Source organism: Cervus canadensis, chromosome 8, assembly GCF_019320065.1.
Source record: "Cervus canadensis isolate Bull #8, Minnesota chromosome 8, ASM1932006v1, whole genome shotgun sequence".
Lineage (NCBI taxonomy): Eukaryota > Metazoa > Chordata > Mammalia > Artiodactyla > Cervidae > Cervus > Cervus canadensis.
Genome location: NC_057393.1, coordinates 38,735,583 through 38,753,867, shown reverse-complemented (window position 1 = coordinate 38,753,867; position 18,285 = coordinate 38,735,583). Strand labels below are relative to the sequence as shown.

At 34.5% G+C, this 18,285-nt stretch overlaps 1 protein-coding gene across 11 annotated transcripts in view; it reads left to right on the top strand.

Moving 5' to 3' along the window:
* Positions 1-18,285, top strand: part of KIF20B (kinesin family member 20B) — a 78,568-nt gene that overhangs the window by 38,904 nt on the left and 21,379 nt on the right. For all 11 annotated transcript variants that reach the window (XM_043476042.1, XM_043476039.1, XM_043476050.1 and 8 more), the window contains 4 exons: positions 6,432-7,668; positions 8,009-8,147; positions 11,910-12,029; positions 13,981-14,041. In XM_043476042.1, the coding sequence (XP_043331977.1) occupies positions 6,432-7,668; positions 8,009-8,147; positions 11,910-12,029; positions 13,981-14,041 (1,557 nt within the window). The remainder of the gene's footprint in view (positions 1-6,431; positions 7,669-8,008; positions 8,148-11,909; positions 12,030-13,980; positions 14,042-18,285) is intronic.

Genomic DNA, 18,285 nt, shown 5'->3' with positions numbered 1-18,285 from the left:
AAATTCTCAGTTCACTTATTGTTGAAGCCTAGCTTGGAGAATTTTGAGCATTACTTTGCTAGTGTGTGAAATGAGTGCAATTGTGCGGTAGTTTGAACATTCTTTGGCACTGCCCTTCTTTGGGATTGGAATGAAAACTGACCTTTTCTAGCCCTGTGGCTATTGCTGAGTTTTCCAAATTTGCTGGCATATTGAGTTCAGCACTTTAATAGCATCATCTTTTAGGATTTGAAATAGCTCTGCTGGACTTCCATTACTTCCACTAGCTTTGTTTGTAGTGATGCTTCCTAAGGCCCACTTGACTTCGCACTCCAGGGTGTCTGGCTCTAGGTGAGTAATCACACCATCGTGGTTATCTGGGTCATGAAGATCTTTTTTGTGTAGTTCTTCTATATATTCTTGCCACCTCTTCTTAATATCTTCTGTCTCTGTTAGGTCCATACCATTTCCGTCCTTTGTTGTGCCCATCTTTGCATGAAATGTTCCCTTGGTATCTAACTTTCTTGAAGAGATTTCTAGTCTTTCCCACTCTCTTGTTTTCCTCTATTTCTTTGCATTGTTCACTTTGGAAGGTTTTCTTATTTCTCCTTGCTATTCTTTGGAACTGTGCATTCAAGATAGGTGTATCTTTCCTTTTCTCCTCTGCCTTTCGCTTCTCTTCTTAGCTATTTGTAAGGCCTCCTCAGACATTTTGCCTTTTGCATTTCTTTTTCTTGGGGATGGTTTTGATCACTGCCTCCTGTACAGTGTATTAACCTCTGTCCTTAGTTCTTTAGGCACTGGAGAAGGGAATGGCAAACCCCTTCAGCATTCTTGCCTTGAGAACCCCATGAACAGTATGAAATGGCAAACTAATATGCATGGTCACTTTCTCTTACCCACTGAATGAGTGGTGCCTAGCTGCAGGGAGTATAACCTCTTTATGATTCCCATAGCACTGTTCCTCTGTTTTTTCACCTTGTTTGGGGCCGTGGAGTAGTTGAGAGTTCAGGGCAGTTGAGAATGTAGGATCTGTAAGATCACTAGGAAGTGGGAGTGTGAGGAGCGAGTGACCCACATGGTGCGGCTCATCCTAAGGGTGACCCATTCATGAAAGAGATGGTTATATAATAATGTGAGTTGTTAGCAATAAATAATTCAGATGTGAGTAGGTTTATAAGTTTAGGTAACAAAATTCATAACCACTGTGGCTATTTCTTAATTATTTGTTGTTAAGAGACTATAAGGACTACATAAGAGATCATATGAAAATTGTAGCTATAATATAACCATTTTCCCCCCTCTACCTACTACTAAAAAATCTCCAGAACAAAATATGTGATTTCTGTACTTACTAGGATAGGACTAGGGGATTGATAGTTACACAGGATTGATGTTTTCTACTCTTAAAAGGAAATGTAAAGCTATTTCCCTATGAAAGTGAATTTACTTCTTTGCTTCACTGTATCTGTACTTTGGGTAAGCTGATTAACCATGTAAACTTTTCAAGAAATCAGCCTTCAGAATAGTGATAAAGGAGACAAACCAAAAATATGCTACAGTCTGCTCACCTGTGACTTTTCAACCAAAACTAATTTTTGTAGCAAAATATAGGTAAAGCAGTATATGTACAGGTTGGATGTGGTGGAAACATTGAATTAAAGTAACTATCTTTCTTATTGCTATGTTTACTTTTTGTAAGTTAACCTATATTAGGCTCACATAGTGTAAAACCTACTTCATCTTTATTGCTAGACTACTAATTTAATTTCTCCCTGACAAGGCAGTTCTGAATATGTTCTATGAATCTTTTGTTATGAAACATAAAATTTTCTAAAAGGGTAATGTGTATATCTGAATATCAGATACAAATCTAATTTCTTGAAGTATCTTATGTAATTATCTAGTTTATTAAAGTATAGTCAGAGAACAACATGACAAAATGCTGTTTTTGATCACAAAAGCTATATTGCACTTGCTTTAATTTACCTCAAGGTTTAGGGATATGTCTATATAGTATGCGTGACTCAAGTCTCTTCTCTCAGGATATTCAGGATTTATTTGTGAGCTCTCAATTTCTTATTATCATTTTCAACTTGCTTACATCCCATCTCTCCTGATAAAGGGTTCAGACATTTTTATAACTTGTCTTCTTAAAGGGAAGAAGGATTAGTCATTTCCGCTGGTGAAGTTCCACCGATGAAGTCATAGGTGTGAAAACTGTGTCATAAGTACAAAATTACTTAAAGGGGAAGTAGAACAGAAGTGTGAATCAGTGGGAAAGAAAGTTATTCCACTTTGGGATGACTTGGCTACAGTTTTGTAAAATGTTAGGAGACAGTCTGATAAAAAATAATGCATTGGTTGAAGATTATTTTTAGAAATTCGTTAGAATAAATGGGCAAGTTTGTTATAAAAGTAAATAAGACTGAATCTCTAAGTTTCCAAAGTAGCTAGAATCCTTAGAATAAACTGAGAATTTGAAGGAGCTAAATTATGAAAATGTAACTACAAACATAGGAAAATCTTCAAAAATCAACTCATTAGCTTTTCAGAAACCAGGCTATAGAGCAGGAATAATGCCATGATTTTCCTCTCCTTTTTGAGGCAGAAGAGACAATGTAATTATAGGTATTAAAACGTTATCCAGTGTGCTTTTAGTTAGTATATTAAAGAAATCTTGGAATCCTTTTATGGGATTACATAATTACTGCTGCCCAAGAGCATTTAAACTATTGCATGAAGGAAAAGAATATGGATTGTATTTAAAAAATGAAAACTTAACAAATAAAACTTGTTTTCACAAGTATACTACTGAATGTAAAAATGGATAAATTCTTGGAGTGGCAAGATGATGTTCCCACATTATATAGTGAGTTTTGGGGTGAGGGGATACTCTAACTGGGGACATAAGTATATTGAGAGGACTGGGATTTCCCCCCCCCCAGTCCTATTGAGGTATAATTGAGAAATAATATTGTAATATATTTAAAATGTTTAACATGATTTGATATACATTGTGAAAAGTTTCCCACCATGTTAATGAATTAATACATCCATCATCTCGTGTATTCACCTACTTTCCCCCTCTTTTTCTTTTTTGGTGAGAACACTCAAGTTATACACCCCAAGCAAATTTCAGTTATACAGTACATTCTTATCAAGTATAGTCACCATGTTATAGTTAGATCCTATGACCTATTCATCTTCAACTGAAAAATTATACCGTTTTACAAGCCTCTCCCTGTTTACATCAACCACCATTCTACTCTTTGTTTCTATGAGTTAGATCTTTTTTTTTCCCTTGTATTGATACCGTACAGTATTTGTCTTCCTATGTGTAGTTTATTTCACAAAATGAACCCTCCAGGTTCACCTATGTTGGAGATGGCAAGATTTCATTCTTCTTTAGGTTGAGTAATTATATTCCATTGTATACATACTTATACCCCTTTTTAAAAAATCCATTCACCCATCCGTTGACACTTGGGTTTTTTTCCAATGTCCTGGCTATTGTAAAAAATGTTGCAGTGAACATAGGGCATGAACTTGCATGAACTTTGAATAGTGATTTCATTTCCTTTCGATGTATACTCAGAAATGGGGTTGTTAGATCATATGATAGTTCGATTTTTAATTTTTTGGGAAACCTCCGTACTGGTTTTCTACTGCCTATACTACTTAATATCCCCATCAACAGTGAGCAGATTTCCTCTTTGTTCTCATTCTTCTCAACATTTGTTATCTCTTATCTTTTTGATGATAGACATCCTAACAAGTGTTAGGTGATAATCTTACTGTACTTTGGATTTCCTTTTCCCTGATAATTAGTGATATTGAACACCTTTTCCCGTACCTATTGATTATTTGTATGTCTTTTTGGAAAAATATCTGTTTGGCTTCTCTGCCAATTTTTTAATTGAATTGCTTGAGTTTTTGGCTGTTGAGTTGGGTGAGTTTCCTATATATTTTGGACATTAATTCCTTGTCCTACCGGACAAATGGTTTGCAGATATTTTCTTCTATTCCACAGGTTGCCTTTTCATTTTGTTGACTGATTCTTGTGCTGTGCATACTGTTTGTATGTAGGATTGTATTAATTTTAAAGGACTTTTTATGATATTAAAGATGCCTTCTTAATTGAACAGATTCGTTAGATTGGGTACTAATGTCTCTCATCTAGATGCCCAAGAGCCTGCCACAGCAGGGGGAAAAATTTAAGGGCTTGAATCTCATTGCTGTGTGAGATTTGATATTTATCTCTTACGGAACAATTACATGTAGCCGGGCTGCCAGATAGGGGCTTTGTAATGAAGCAAACTATGTTTAGATCCCAAATGTATTACAGGGGTGACAGATAAGTGCCTGGATCATTGTGTATGTACGCTCAAAGTGTTTGCATGTACACTACATTCCAGATTTACCAAATCAGTATGTTTGATATTTGCTTGGAATCTACATTCTGAGCTCTCTTGCTCACTCTCTAAAACTAGAGAATCACTATTGTAAAAAAGATACCGTAAAGATAAAACCTTAAAATTTAAAACATAAAATTACACCACAGTAACTGAGTTAATATAACTGGGGCATGTTAGATTATAAATTTGCATGTATCTAGAACCGGAGTAGGTGATTGATTACAAAAATTGTGTTTTTTGATCCAGTGATATGTCTTAGAGATAGAAAAGGAGAACATAAGCAACATAGCTAAATGTCAAAAATAATTCATTTAGGATTATTGTTCAAGTATGTAAAGATGCATTAGACACAGAGAGTCTTCTGTCAGGAAATTTGGAATATAATAGATGAGAGCAACAAGTATATATAGTATTTCAATATAATATGATGTACTCAGATTCATAGGATAATATGGTGGCACTTACTAAAAAGACAACTATAAAATATACCTTTTAAAGATTCTTTGGACAGTTACCAACTGAAAGTAATAGATTTTTTGGAGAATTTCAGTCCACTTCTTCCTTATGACTACCTTCTGCATTTATGGATTTCATATTGTACCTGGCACCTCTAAGCAGGAATTTGATTCTTAATGTGCTTAGTGAGACTGCCAAATAAAAATATAGGTGAAATTGACAGATAAATGGCCAGTTGGGGGGAATGCATGAAGGTCAAAAGGACATGTTGAGTTGATCAGTACAGTATTGTGTAAAAAATACATATAAATTGTATTATAGTCATGTTGTATATAAAACTCACACATACAAACATCAAACCATGAAGTGAAATAGAATAGGAAAAAAATTTAAAAACCAAAGGTTCAGATTCTTAGGTTTTGAATTAATTTTCCTAGGATATGAGACACTCATCAGATCAGTTATTATCGTAATGGAAATTGTATGAAAATATAAAAAGATAAATTTGTATATCTGGAGAATTGAGAATTATGTTTCAAGAATTAATCATGCAATCTGTGAGAAAAATTTGAACATAATTTATATTGGACAGTTGTGTGAGATGATTTATTTTGTCAACATAAATATTAAGAATTAACTTTTAGCTAATAGTGCATCCTCTGGACACAGTTTAATTTAATGTATATCAACTGTATTTGTGTAAGTTCTTGTACTTACATAACATTTAGGAAATGCTTTAACATACATTATATATTAATTTATTTGGCCCTCTTAACACTATCCTGTAGAAAGTAGGGCAGAGAGAAATATCCTATTTTTTGAAATGTAGAGATTAAGCCTGAAAAAGAAACATTTATTAATTTTTAACTAGCTGAGCTCTTCTGTACAGATTTTCAGTTTCTAACAATAATCTAACTATACCCCAAACACAGTGTTCCAAGTTCATTTATTTTCTTGATCTTCACAATAATTCTGAGATAGGTGATCCATTATTTCCATTTTACATTTGAGGAAACAGCCATGGGATCAGTTTATTGACAGTTATGCAACTAGTAAAGGTAAGACTCCATTAGACTTAGCAGAAGTTTAACCATTTTTCTCCTAATTTCCGCTCTGAAAGTGTAAGGCACTCAGTTTGTAAATCACTGATTTACTAGGCCTATAGTATAATTGTACTTTAAAACTGTTCTTTAGTTGGCCTTAGGGTGTGATTCCCTACCCTCTATCTCATAGTAATAATAAAGATTTGTGGTAAACAATTCAGATAGCATTAAAAACTGTAAAAAGAAAGTAGAAGTAACTGGTAATCACACTCAGAAGTAGCTGCCAGTATTTTCTTGTACATCCTTTGCTAATAACTCTGCTGTGACTTAATGGAACTATGATTTTTACATAATTGGGTTTATACTGTGTATGTTTTGCAACCTGATTTTTCTTTTTTAACTCAATAGCTTATCTCTGTTTTTCATTGTTTGTTTTCATATGTTTCATATGTTTGAAATACTGGCTTATATGGTAACTTTTTGATTGTATTGAGGTTTGCCAGATTAATAATATATTTTTTTTTAATTTTTAAAGGACTTACACATGCTAGTCCAACTATCACTGAAGACCAAAAGAAAAGTGAAGAAATGCAAGAGAGCATTTCAGATGAGGAAAACATTAGAGTTCTACAAGAAAATAATGAAGAGTTAAAAACACGTTTGCTCACCATTGAGAATGAACTTAAAAATGAAAAGGAAGAAAAAACAGAATTAAATAAACAGATTGTTAGTTTGCAGCAGGAACTTTCTTCTTCTGAAAAAAAAAGTTTAGGTTTTAGTATAGAGGTCCAACAAATTCAGTTGAGTTATGACAATGTGATTTCTGAATTACATGTGCAGAAAAGTATAAATCAAGAACAGAAGGAAAGGATCATGAAATTGTCAGAAGAGATAGAAACTGCTAGAAGAAACATCACAAATAATGTTTCCCAAATAAAATTAATGCAAGCAAAAATAGATGAACTGCGTAGACTTGATTCAATTTCTCAGATCGCAAGCATAGATTTACTCAATCTCAGGGATCTGTCCAATTGTTCTCAAGAAGATAATCTGCCGAATACACACTTACATCATTTGGATAATGATTGTTTGATAAGTAAGCAGGTTAAAGAGCATGGTATTCAGGAACTTAGTAGGGAAAGGTCTTTCCACTCTACTGTTGAAGCCATTTGGGAAGAATGTAAGGAGATTGTAAAGACTTCCTCCAAAAAAACCCATCAGATTGAGGAACTAGAACAACAAATTGAAAAATTACAGGCAGAAGTAAAAGACTATACAAATGAAAACAATAGACTAAAAATAGAGGAGAGGGAGAAAAAAAATCAAGATGATTTACTAAAAGAAAAAGATAGTCTTATACAGCAGCTGAAGGAAGAATTGCAAGAAAAAACCGTTAGTCTTGATATTGAAGTACAGCATGTAGTGGAAGGAAAGAGAGCACTTTCAGAACTTATGCAAGATGTTACTTGCTATAAGGTGAAAATAAAGGAACTTGAAGCAGTGTTAGAAACTCAGAAAGATGAATGTAGCCATTTAGCCAAGTTAGAACAAGAAATTATGGAAAAGGAATCTATCATTTTAAAGCAAGAAAGAGATCTGAATGAATGTCAAGCAAATCTTAGAGATTCTATCCAAAATGCCAGAGATTTAAGTGAAAGGGAAGTCAAATTGAAAGAAGAAATCACGCAATTAACAAAAAATTTGCAAGATGCTAAGCATTCACTTCAATTAAAGGAAGAAGAAAAGGAAACAAGCTGGCAAGAAACAGAAAAGTAAGCTAAAAGTTATTAAAAGGTTTTAAAAATTTGCATTTCTTTTATTGATTTTTCTACATAGCTTTTAAAGCATTTAGGTGGGCATAACTTAATCTGGTTAAATATAGCATGTATGTTGAGAGAAGAACTTGAACTTTGTATAAACCTTTGGGACTGAATGTTATTTACATGCAGAATTCTGTTTATAAAATCTCCTGAAATCCTCCTTGAAGTACTCATTCATGCTGTGGACATTCCAAATTTGTGAAGAGATCTAATTTTGTAGATTACTAGTCACACATATGATCCTAAGTGATTAGTGATATATCACTATAGGAAAGTGATTTGTGATTTTTAGGTTGAAAGAGGAGCTCTCTGCAAGCACTACTCTTACTCAGAATCTGAAAGCTGATCTTCAGAGGAAGGAAGAGGATTATGCTGAGCTGAAAGAGAAACTGGCTGATGCCAAAAAGCAGATTGAGCAAGTACAGAAAGAGGTTAGTTATTTGAAAAGTGTGGCCAATTTAAACGATAATGATTGTTTTCCTTATATATCATGTTTAGACACTAATTCTGGTATTGACCGGAACATTTGTCAACTCTGTAATTTTTTTTTAAATGATGAGAACTGTTATTTCACAGAAAATTTAGTCAGCTTAAACAAACCGAAGAATGTCTAATAGTAAGAAAAATATATGCCTTATATAAGACTAGAACCTTTTTTTTCTTTTAAGGACTAAGCTCAAGTCCCCCCAAAAAGTAAAAAGTAAACTTTTGTTTACAGATTGTATGTAGGAGAGTATGTAGTGCAGTTGTCACAAGTTTTTGTTATAATTTGATTTTAAAAATAGGAAATATGTTCACATGGTTCCAAATTTAAAACAGATGAAAGTATATATAGTGAGGGGAAAAACTGCCATCAAGCTTCCCACCAAGGAATCAAATGTTACCAGTAATTTTTTTTCTTCACTTCTCCCTCTTCCTCTGTTGTTCCTTTCTTCTCTTCCTGTGAAAAAATGGAAACCTCCAATAAATACTATGTGAACCTTGTTTTTCTTCACATAGTGTATCTTGACTGTCTCTCCATTCCAAGATACAAAGAGTTTCCAGATGACTTTTTTAATGACTAGGAACATGTATTTATGGTTAATGAGTCTCCTATCATTGAACAATTAAAGTAATTTCCAGTTACTGATGCAGTGATGTCATTTTGAACTTTTATAGGTCTTCCTGTGAAATAAATTCCTAAAAGTGGAATTTATGAGTCATTGGTTTGTACATTTTGATATTTATTATGCTTTTTAGAGATTATGCCAATTTACTCACCAGAACTAATGTATAAGAAAGTATTTTTCTCTATACTCTTATCCACAAAGTAGTATTTTATCATTATTTCTTTGATATCTGCTAACTTGACATGTAAATAGTATATCTCAACTATAATTCTAACTTGCATATCTTTAATTAGAATGAACATTTTTTGGTTTACAATTTATTTTTTTTTTTTCTCCTGTGGTCTGAGTATTCATATTCTTTGTTTTAGTTTATGTTATTTTTTTTTTATTGTTATTGCTTTATGGGAGCTTACTATATATTTAGGAAAGTAACTTTTTAAGGATATTAATTGTGGATAACCCCTGCACCTGACCCCTATGTTGCCATTTTTCTTGATTTTGATTATGGTGCTTTTTTCCCTTGGAGCAATGTATTTTTCTTTTATGACTGCTGTATTTTGTATCATAATTAGACTTTTTAAAAAAGTTGAAATAATTTGAAATATTTTTCATTCCTTAGAGTTAGTTACAAAAGAATACTTAAATTCTAATGTCTGAAGAATATTCACACAGCAGATGTTTGTGGGTCTCATCCATTTTTTGTTTCCTATCTCCAATGAAGTTACTATAATGAATGTTTTATATTTGTCTTTTTTTAGATCTGTTAAAAATGTAAGTTAAGCTATATATATATATTTTTTTATTTCTACACATTAATTGTGTTCTGAGACATTATCCACATCATATTTCTGAGAGTCATTTATGTATGGTTATAGTTAATCACTTTCACTGCTGTGTAATATTCCAAAGTGTGTGTAACTGTACAATTTAGTTATCTATTCTTTTGACCATTTACATTGTTTTTGTTCTTTGCTCTTAGAAGAAAGAGTGATCCTATTTTAAACACGCCCTAGGTATGCATGTACAAGAATTTGTAGAGCATGGGGTAGAATTGTTGGGTCAGGAGGTAAAGGGATATCTTATGGTTTTCAGTTGTATTCCTCTCAGTGTCTGTTTTTATTCACTAAATGTCTATTCTAGTTTTCACTCTGAAATACATTCATTCATATTTTCTTTTAATTTTGCTATCCTTTTAAAAATTATTGTGTTGGATTTCTTTATTCTTATGTCTGATTCTTTGTTTTTAAATTTTTGTTTATTTATTTATTTTTGGCTGTGCAGAGTCTTCATTGCTGCACGAGCTTTCTCTAATTTCCACCAGTAATTGTTTACCACTTCCCACCAGGGAAGTCCTTGGTTCTAATTCTTATAAAATATATTGCAAATACTTTCTAGCTTACTTGTTGAAAGTCAGGCCTTCTTTTTCTGTGAATGTCCTCAAAAGCCAGTCAATGTTACACTTATTTTTGTGATTATTTTTTCACTTAATTTTTTTGTTATCTTGATATTTATTTATGTTTTTGTTAGTTTCTCAGTACTTTTAAAAAGATTTAAAACTTTTTTATCCAGCATTTGAAGTCCTTGAATAATTTTTAATGTAGCATAATAAAGCTCACAATAATATAGCATTAATGTAAATTAAAAATGAATGAAAAGAATGGGTATAAACTTTTTGATCAAATAAATTATAATTTTCATGACTATTAGGCCTGTACTGGTAAAGAGAAGCTCCCGCTATGACTTGGTAGATACCCTCCGTATCCATATATGTAAAATAGTTACTCTATGTGCTTGTGTGTTTTTATTTTTATAAATGGGATCAGCAATATATAAATACTGCTTTTAAAATTTGTTCTAATTTTAAGATATTTTTTTTCATAGCTTTAGGTGGTATCTCTTTTTGAGTAATGTTTTATTGTGCAGATGACTAACATTACTCTAAGGGCGAGAATTAAGAGTGTTTTCTCTCTTTCAAAATAAACAATGTATAATGTTAATGCTAATAATAATAGAAGCTTACTCTGGATTGGTTGTTCTGAGTTTACATGTATCATCTCATTTAGTTTTCATACAAACGTTAGGCATAGGGGCTAGTTTTAGCTTCCATTTCCTGACTAGGGAGACAGGCACTGAGAGAGAGAACTTGTCCAGTGTGAGAGCCAGGATGGAAGCTGAAGCAGTCCTATGTGCACCTTGGTGCAATACATAGTCTCTGTATTATTGGCAGACGGTTTATGTCTGTAAAACTGATGAAGATGGTGTTTATTAGTGGAAGTCCCTTGTTTTTGAACAAAATAAGATAACATAAAATTAATCTTATTAATGTATGATTATAAAAGGAATATATGTTTATTGTAGTAATTTTGGAACATACAGGAAGCCTAAAAAGAAATGTAAAAATCACCTGAAACCAAAGAACTACTATTATTATGGTATCTCCATAATTTTTATGAAGGGGAATTTTGTTCAGTTAATTTCCTTCGGTTTATGAGATCCCTAGGTATCTTGAAAATTGGCCTAAAGGTATACTTTGATTACATGTTTTCTCTACTTATCCCTTTCCCTTCTCTCCCCTCCCTCCTTCTCCCCTCTTTTCTTTTAAGATTTGCATACTAACTCAAAGTGCTTTTTGATTTCTTTAATAGATTTGTAGGATTAAGTTACCCGTAACACCAAAAATCAATTGACCTTCCCTTGCATGGGTACCTTTTGATCTTGTAATTGTTCTGTTTTCATCCTCTACATGCCATTATTAGCTGTTAAGTTATTTCTTGTGTTACTGGATCATATTACTTAATAAATCTTGGAAATCAGAGTCAGTATTTTTCCCCTAGAGTATCTCTATTGATTTTTCCATGATAATGATTTCCCTCTTGCATGCATGGGACTATTCTGAGTCTTTTTTGGGAGCATTTGCAGAGTTTGAGATTCTGATAATTTGAGCTACATCATGTATGTTAGAATCTGTAATTTTTCTAATGCTCTTAAAAAGGACATTAATCTTTGAAACAGTGGCCTTGAATTTTAAACAACAAAAGCAATTAGTATTTTTAGAAATACTTAATTTGATTTATTACTTTGTAGGTCTCTGTAATGCGTGATGAGGAGAAATTGTTGAGGATTAAAATTAATGAACTGGAGAAAAAGAAAAACCAGTGTTCTCAGGAAATAGATATGAAACAGCGAACCATTCAGCAACTTCAGGTAACAGTTTTATTTTTAAAGATGATTTAAATAGACTCTGCTGGTATATTTTAGTGTTTAGTTAAATGTATATATGTTTTTTTAGAGTAAAAAATGGATAATCTGAGGATTATAACCTGGGAGACAGTCTTTCAGAAAGCTCTTAGGACTGTTCCCATTAGAGGTCAAAGCAAAGTTGCATACATTTTGAGGCAAAGGGTTATACATCCAATGATATATTGTTGACAATTTACAGTACTCAGATATGAGTAGGGGGTAATCATGGCCCCTTTCACGATAAGAAGGAAGGTATCTCCTAAGGAGTTACCTTGCTGGCACCAGGAGAAAATAGCTTTTTACCATCCAGCAGGCATTCCTGTGTCTTCTAAGGAGGGGTTAATGCCAGTGCATAATGCACAGTTAAAATAGGGTAGGAGGCGGGCACAGAGAATTTTATGCTTGTAAAAAAAAATTTTTTTTTTTTTCCTTATCCTGCCTTAAAATGTTTATCACAACTCAGGAGTCTTAGGTGGTAAACCCAGCCCAGTGTCTGGTCAAGGTGCCTGTAACAGCTGGGATTGCTCCAGAGATTTGTTTGCATTTGCTGTCAGGGAAGGGCATCGCAGCCCCAGGTTTAGGGGAGATTCCCAGGCGTTGGGAGCCCCATTTCAGGGGGATCTCTTAGTCCGCCTTCATGTTCCCTGACACCTGCAGAACAAGAGTCATGTTTTTAGGAGATGTTTGGAGGCCTTTAGGAAGAAAAAAGCTGTTAAAATCCTACTTTGAAGAAGACAATTATTTCATGATTCCAACACCCTAGGGATCTTTAGGGGACTTTGAGGAACAGCTATGAGTATTTGGTGATAAATGATTTGAGCATCAATCCAAAGGAATGGTGAGGTGTCAAGACAGATGGAAATTTTGTTTATAGTGTGCCCTTATGTAGCCAGACACTGACTAGGTTCTTTCCCTCACTGTCGGACCACCTTGGACCGCCGCTGTCATTTTCCATCTATTTCCGTCTCCATCTGCTTCTGTCCTGCCTGACCACCTCCATCGTTCTCTGTTAGCCTGTGTTGTCCTCAGCGTTTCGGTCTCTGGTCACCCACTTCCGCCATTCTCTGTCTGTTTCTGTCCACTGTCCTTGTTCTCTGTTTCAGTCGTGTCAGTGCTACCTGCATCATTCTGCATCCACCTTAGTCGCTTTCCATCTGTCTGCTTCTGTCATTCTCTGTCTACCTCTGTCATTCTCCGCCTGGTTCCGTCCTACCCGTCCACCTCCTTGGTTCTCTGTTTCCCTTCTGTGGGTCCATGTCTGTAGTGCTGTTTCCCATCTGTTTTGTCCCTGTCCGTCAACCTTTGCAGTTCTGTGTTTCCATCCATCTCTGTCCATCCACCTCCATAGTTCCTCCCTCGTTTTCTTTCATTGTCTCTTCACCATCCTTCCAGCTCTAGATAGAAGGTTAGATTACCAGACGGGTTAAAACTAAAATTGAAGGATTTCCAGTGTCCATAAACTAATGTTGCGTCTTTTTCAAACCTTCCAGCTACTTTCTACATGTAGGGGATGTGGGGGCTCAATTTTTTCTGCATCTTGAGTTTACTTGATAAGGAATTTATTTATGGTTTACTTTGTTGTTCCCATATTAAATATATTTCTTACCCTTTATGCTTTTTGTGTTGTGTAAGAGGACATACATGCTAGCTTAAAATGTTGAGTGAAGAAAATGATTTGGCATTTTTGAGGTAGATTAAAGGTATAAAGTTGGGGGGGGGTGTTTTTGTTTTGTTTTTTCCTATTATCACTCTCACCCTACCCTTTACTCTGAGGTGAAACAAACTTAGGAGCTTAAGACTCTTAGCCTTCTAGGAGATAGATTTCAAAGTTAATAATAAACCCTGTTCAAGTCCCACTGTTAAATATTGGCGTATGATTAAGTTTCATTTGCATTTCATATTCTTTCATTTGCAGGAGCAGTTAAATAATCAAAAAGTGGAAGAAGCTATACAACAGTATGAGAGAGTGTGCAAAGGTCAGAAACAAACCTCTTCTTCCAGTACTAAAAAGACTGCAAAATAAGTAGCTAGAATAACAATTGGTTCATCATTTTCCTTTGAAAATTCTGAAGTGAAATAAGGGCAACATAAAATGTAACTTTATCACAAGAGAAAAGCATTGATTCTCAAGAGTAATTAACCACCCTGAAGTTTATCAGTGAAGAGGAATTAACTTGGATCAGTAACTTGGATGTGAAAATACATGTCCCTACAGAATCTTATTTTCTCCCACCCTTTTAGGCCATTGTCCCATAACCATCTCATATTTCTGTAATAGTTTTGGAATTTTCCTTTACTTTGGCTCCTTTGTCATTGTTGGCAGGTGTGAATAGATCTTGGCTATTCTATAAAACATTCTTTGAACCAGAATATAGTTTCTTTCATATTTTACTATTTTATTTCTTGGCCACATATTGAGATGTGTGGTGTAGGCCCATTTTGAGTACTCTTAATCTTCCATCTTCTCCAGTCTCTCTAAACTTTAATCCAGGCCACTTGTAACCTGCATAGTTTCAGATCTTTTTGGTTTTTGCAATCTGTCCTTTCCTTTATTTTTTAATTGTTTGTCAATTCACTTTCTCTCATTTTCTTTTTTTAAGTAGTATTAATTGTGTAAGAGTATTTTTTCTAGTATAAAGGTTATGTGTAGCTTCCCCCTTTTTGAAACTCTTTTACCTTGGCTTTTGTGATCTATTCTTCTGGTTACTGCCTTTCTCTCAGAATGGACCTTAGCCACTGTGACAGATTTCTTGAATAAGGCATCATTATCTTTTTCTTTTAGTTTTCACTGTTGAGTTCCTTCACCTTTGTGATTTTAACTTTGTGTTAGACATTCTCTGACAAGCAGAAAAGTACATTTTTAGCTCTTGAGGGTTTCCCTGGCTTCTAAAGTTCTATTTAAATACTGAATGCCATTTACCTAGGTATCTTACTGAGTTTTTCAATTGAGATACACAAAGCATAAAATTTACCCTTTAAAAGTGTATAGTATTGGTAGCTTTTAGTATATTCACAAACTTGTACAGCCACTACCACTGTGTAACTCCAGAGCGTTTTCATCACCCTAGAAAGAAATGCTGTACTGATTAGCAATCACTCTCCATTCATGCTTCCACCAGAACTCCAGCTTCTGCTTCTGTCTTAACATAGACATCTTCCCTCTGAGTGTGTTTCTTCTCCCTATCTGTTGCCATACAAGCTTCCCTTTTCTTACAAGGACACCAATTATGTTGAATTTAGGGCCCACTGTAATCCAGTAGCAGGAGTTCCCCAGTGGCTCAGCTATTAAGAATCCACCTGCAATGCAGGAGACGTGGGCTCCACCTGTGGGTTGGGAAGATCCCCTGAGACTTCCCACTGGAGCAACCTGCTCCAGTATTCTTGCCTGGAGAATCTCATGGACAGAGGAGCCTGGTGGACTGCAGTTCACAGGGTCGCAAAGAGTTGGACACGACTGAAGCAACTTTTGCATTCAGGCACGCTAATCCAGTATGACCTTATTCTGAACTTGATTACCTCTGCAAAGCCTCTTTTTCCTAGTAAGGTCATATTCACACGGAGTAGACATAATTTTTTCCCCTGACATCGTGGTGGGTATAAAGGAGTATGTCATTTTGGTTCACTTATTTATTCAGCTGCAGCAAGTCTTAGTTGTGGTCCGTGGGATCTTCATTGTGTCTTTGAGATCTTTTGTTCTGACGCACAGCTTCTCTAGTTGTGGGCACAGGCTCCACAGAACAGGCTTCGTAGTTTAGACACGTGGACTTAGTTGGTCCACAGCATGTAGGATCTTAGTTTCCTGACCAGGGATTGAAACCATATCCCCGGAATTGCAAGGCAGATTCTTAACCATTGGACGACCCGGTAAGTCCTATTTGTTGTTTTGATTTGCATTTCCTAGTAATATTGAGCATCTTGTCTTCTGCTATTGGACATTAATATATCTTCTTTGCAGAAATGTCTGTTAATGTCCTTAATGTGCTTTGCCTATTTTGGGCAAAGGTTGCCCCCTCTTGTTCCCTCAGACAATTCAGTTGGGTTGTTTGCCCCCTAACCCCACTTGTTTTTTGTGTGTGGGTGTGGAGTTGTGATTTTTATATTTTCTGGATTCTAGACCCTTATCAGGTAAATGTTTTCCCCTATTCTGTGGGTGGTTTTTCACTTCCTGGATAGTGTCCTTTGATAGATAAAAGTTTTTAATTTTTTAAGTTAATTTTTATTGGAGTATAGTTGCTTTACAGTGTTTACAAAGTGAAAGTTTTTCATTTTGATGTTACCTGTCTTGGTTTGATTGCTTATGCTTTAGGTATCATGTCTAAAAAACCTGTAGCCTAACCTGAAGTTACCTAGGTTTTCTTCTAAGGGTTTTATAGTTTTTGGCTATTGTATTTAGGTCTTTGATTCACTTTTGAGTTAATCTGAGTATAATTTTGTATATTATGTAAGGTAGATGTCGAACTTAATTCTCTTTCATTTGGAGATCCAGTTGTCACAGCACCATTTGTTGAAAAGACTATTCTTTCTCCTGTTGCATTGTTTTGCATCGTTGTTGAAAATCAGTTGACCATAAATGTAAGGATTTATCTCCTAACTCTTAACTCTTTCATTGTTCTATGTGTCAGTCCTTAATGCTAGTACCATACAGTATTGTTACTTACCTTTTAGTGAGTTTTGATATTGAGAAGTGTGAATTCTCTCACTTTAGTAAAAAAATAATAATTTATTTGGCTGCCCTGGGTCTTAGTTGTGGCACTTGGGATCTTTAGTTGTGACATGCCTACTCTTAGTTGTGGAATGTGGTATCTAGTTCCCTGACTAGGGATCGAACCCGGGGCCCTGGCAGTGAGAGCGCCATATCTTAACCACTGAACTGCTGTGAAATTACCAATCACTGAGTATTTCTAATCCAGAGTTTTACATGACATTTGTATGTCGTTTCTTTCACAAGTTGGTGCTATGTCCCTTCTTTCCACAACCAAGCTGTTCTCGAACATTATACTTAAGCTTTTCCTCCTTGAAGCCTTGCTAGGACATTATATAGCTTTCAGTGATCCTCTCCCCTGAATGTTAAACACTTGATTGATTGATTGTCTGCCAGTCATTTATTTAGTTATGTTAGTTGATAGCTGTCTTTAGATAGCTTTGATGAAGTATCTAGTTCCTGTCCTTTTGTTTTATTTTGTGTTTTATTTGTTGCGTATTTCTGGATTCTTTTCTTGAAATAAAGTTCAGTTATTGGAGGCTATGATCAATATAATTATCTTTTTTCTTTTACTGTTTCTACATTTCACAATAGATGGATAGCCATTAGTGAAGTTATCATTGGTGTCTTGGGACTTTACTGATTGCTATCTAGATACTTAAATTCCTTCTTTTGAACCCTCTAATTTAGAGCAGATGATAGGATGCATGAACAGATTATTTGAATAAAATTGTGATTAACTATATAGTCAATATATTTGCATATCATGCTTTTTCAAAGGAAGAGTTTGGGGTAGAATACCAGTACTTCTTTGATCCTAAGAAAGAATTCTGTTTCATTAATTCTCCTGGTGGCTTATATCAATGAACAGAAATACTGAAAATTACTCAAGATATTTTCTCATTGTTTTGTTTTAAGCTTGCTTTATAGTAAGTATTTTAAGGGGGCCATCTTTAGATATTTGTGTTACTTTTAGTGCTCTGAGTTTGAGCTATGCATTTATAGATTCCTCACCTCTGACATGAATAGTAGTCTTGGTAAGAGGTGTGGGAAGTGAGCCCTGGTACTGTGTCACCAAAGACAATAAGCCAGTCTTTCCTCCTTATCTCTTTCAGGTAGGATTCGAATTATTTATAATCCATTATTTTAGTCATTTTTTCAAGGGCCAGAAACAGTTTTAGTAAGGTTATCATAGCACAGTTGTTCCTGAGGAGCTGGTTTAAAAAACACTAGAAATAAATATTTAGCTTTGAAATTTTTTCTAGAAAAAATAATTACTTGAGATTTTCAAAATAGTAAATTTGGGATTGAGAATTTATTGTCTTAAGGAGGTAAAAATTTCAGTTTTAGTTTTGGTTTAAGAATATTAACAGTGAAATTTGTCAAATAAGGTTTTTTCTAAACCCCAGTATATGTGTTTATTAGTACTGGTGTACCTCAGAGATGTTTCAGATTTGGTCCTGTGCATGTGTGCTAAATCACTTCAGTCATGTCTAACTCTTCGTGACCTTGTGGACT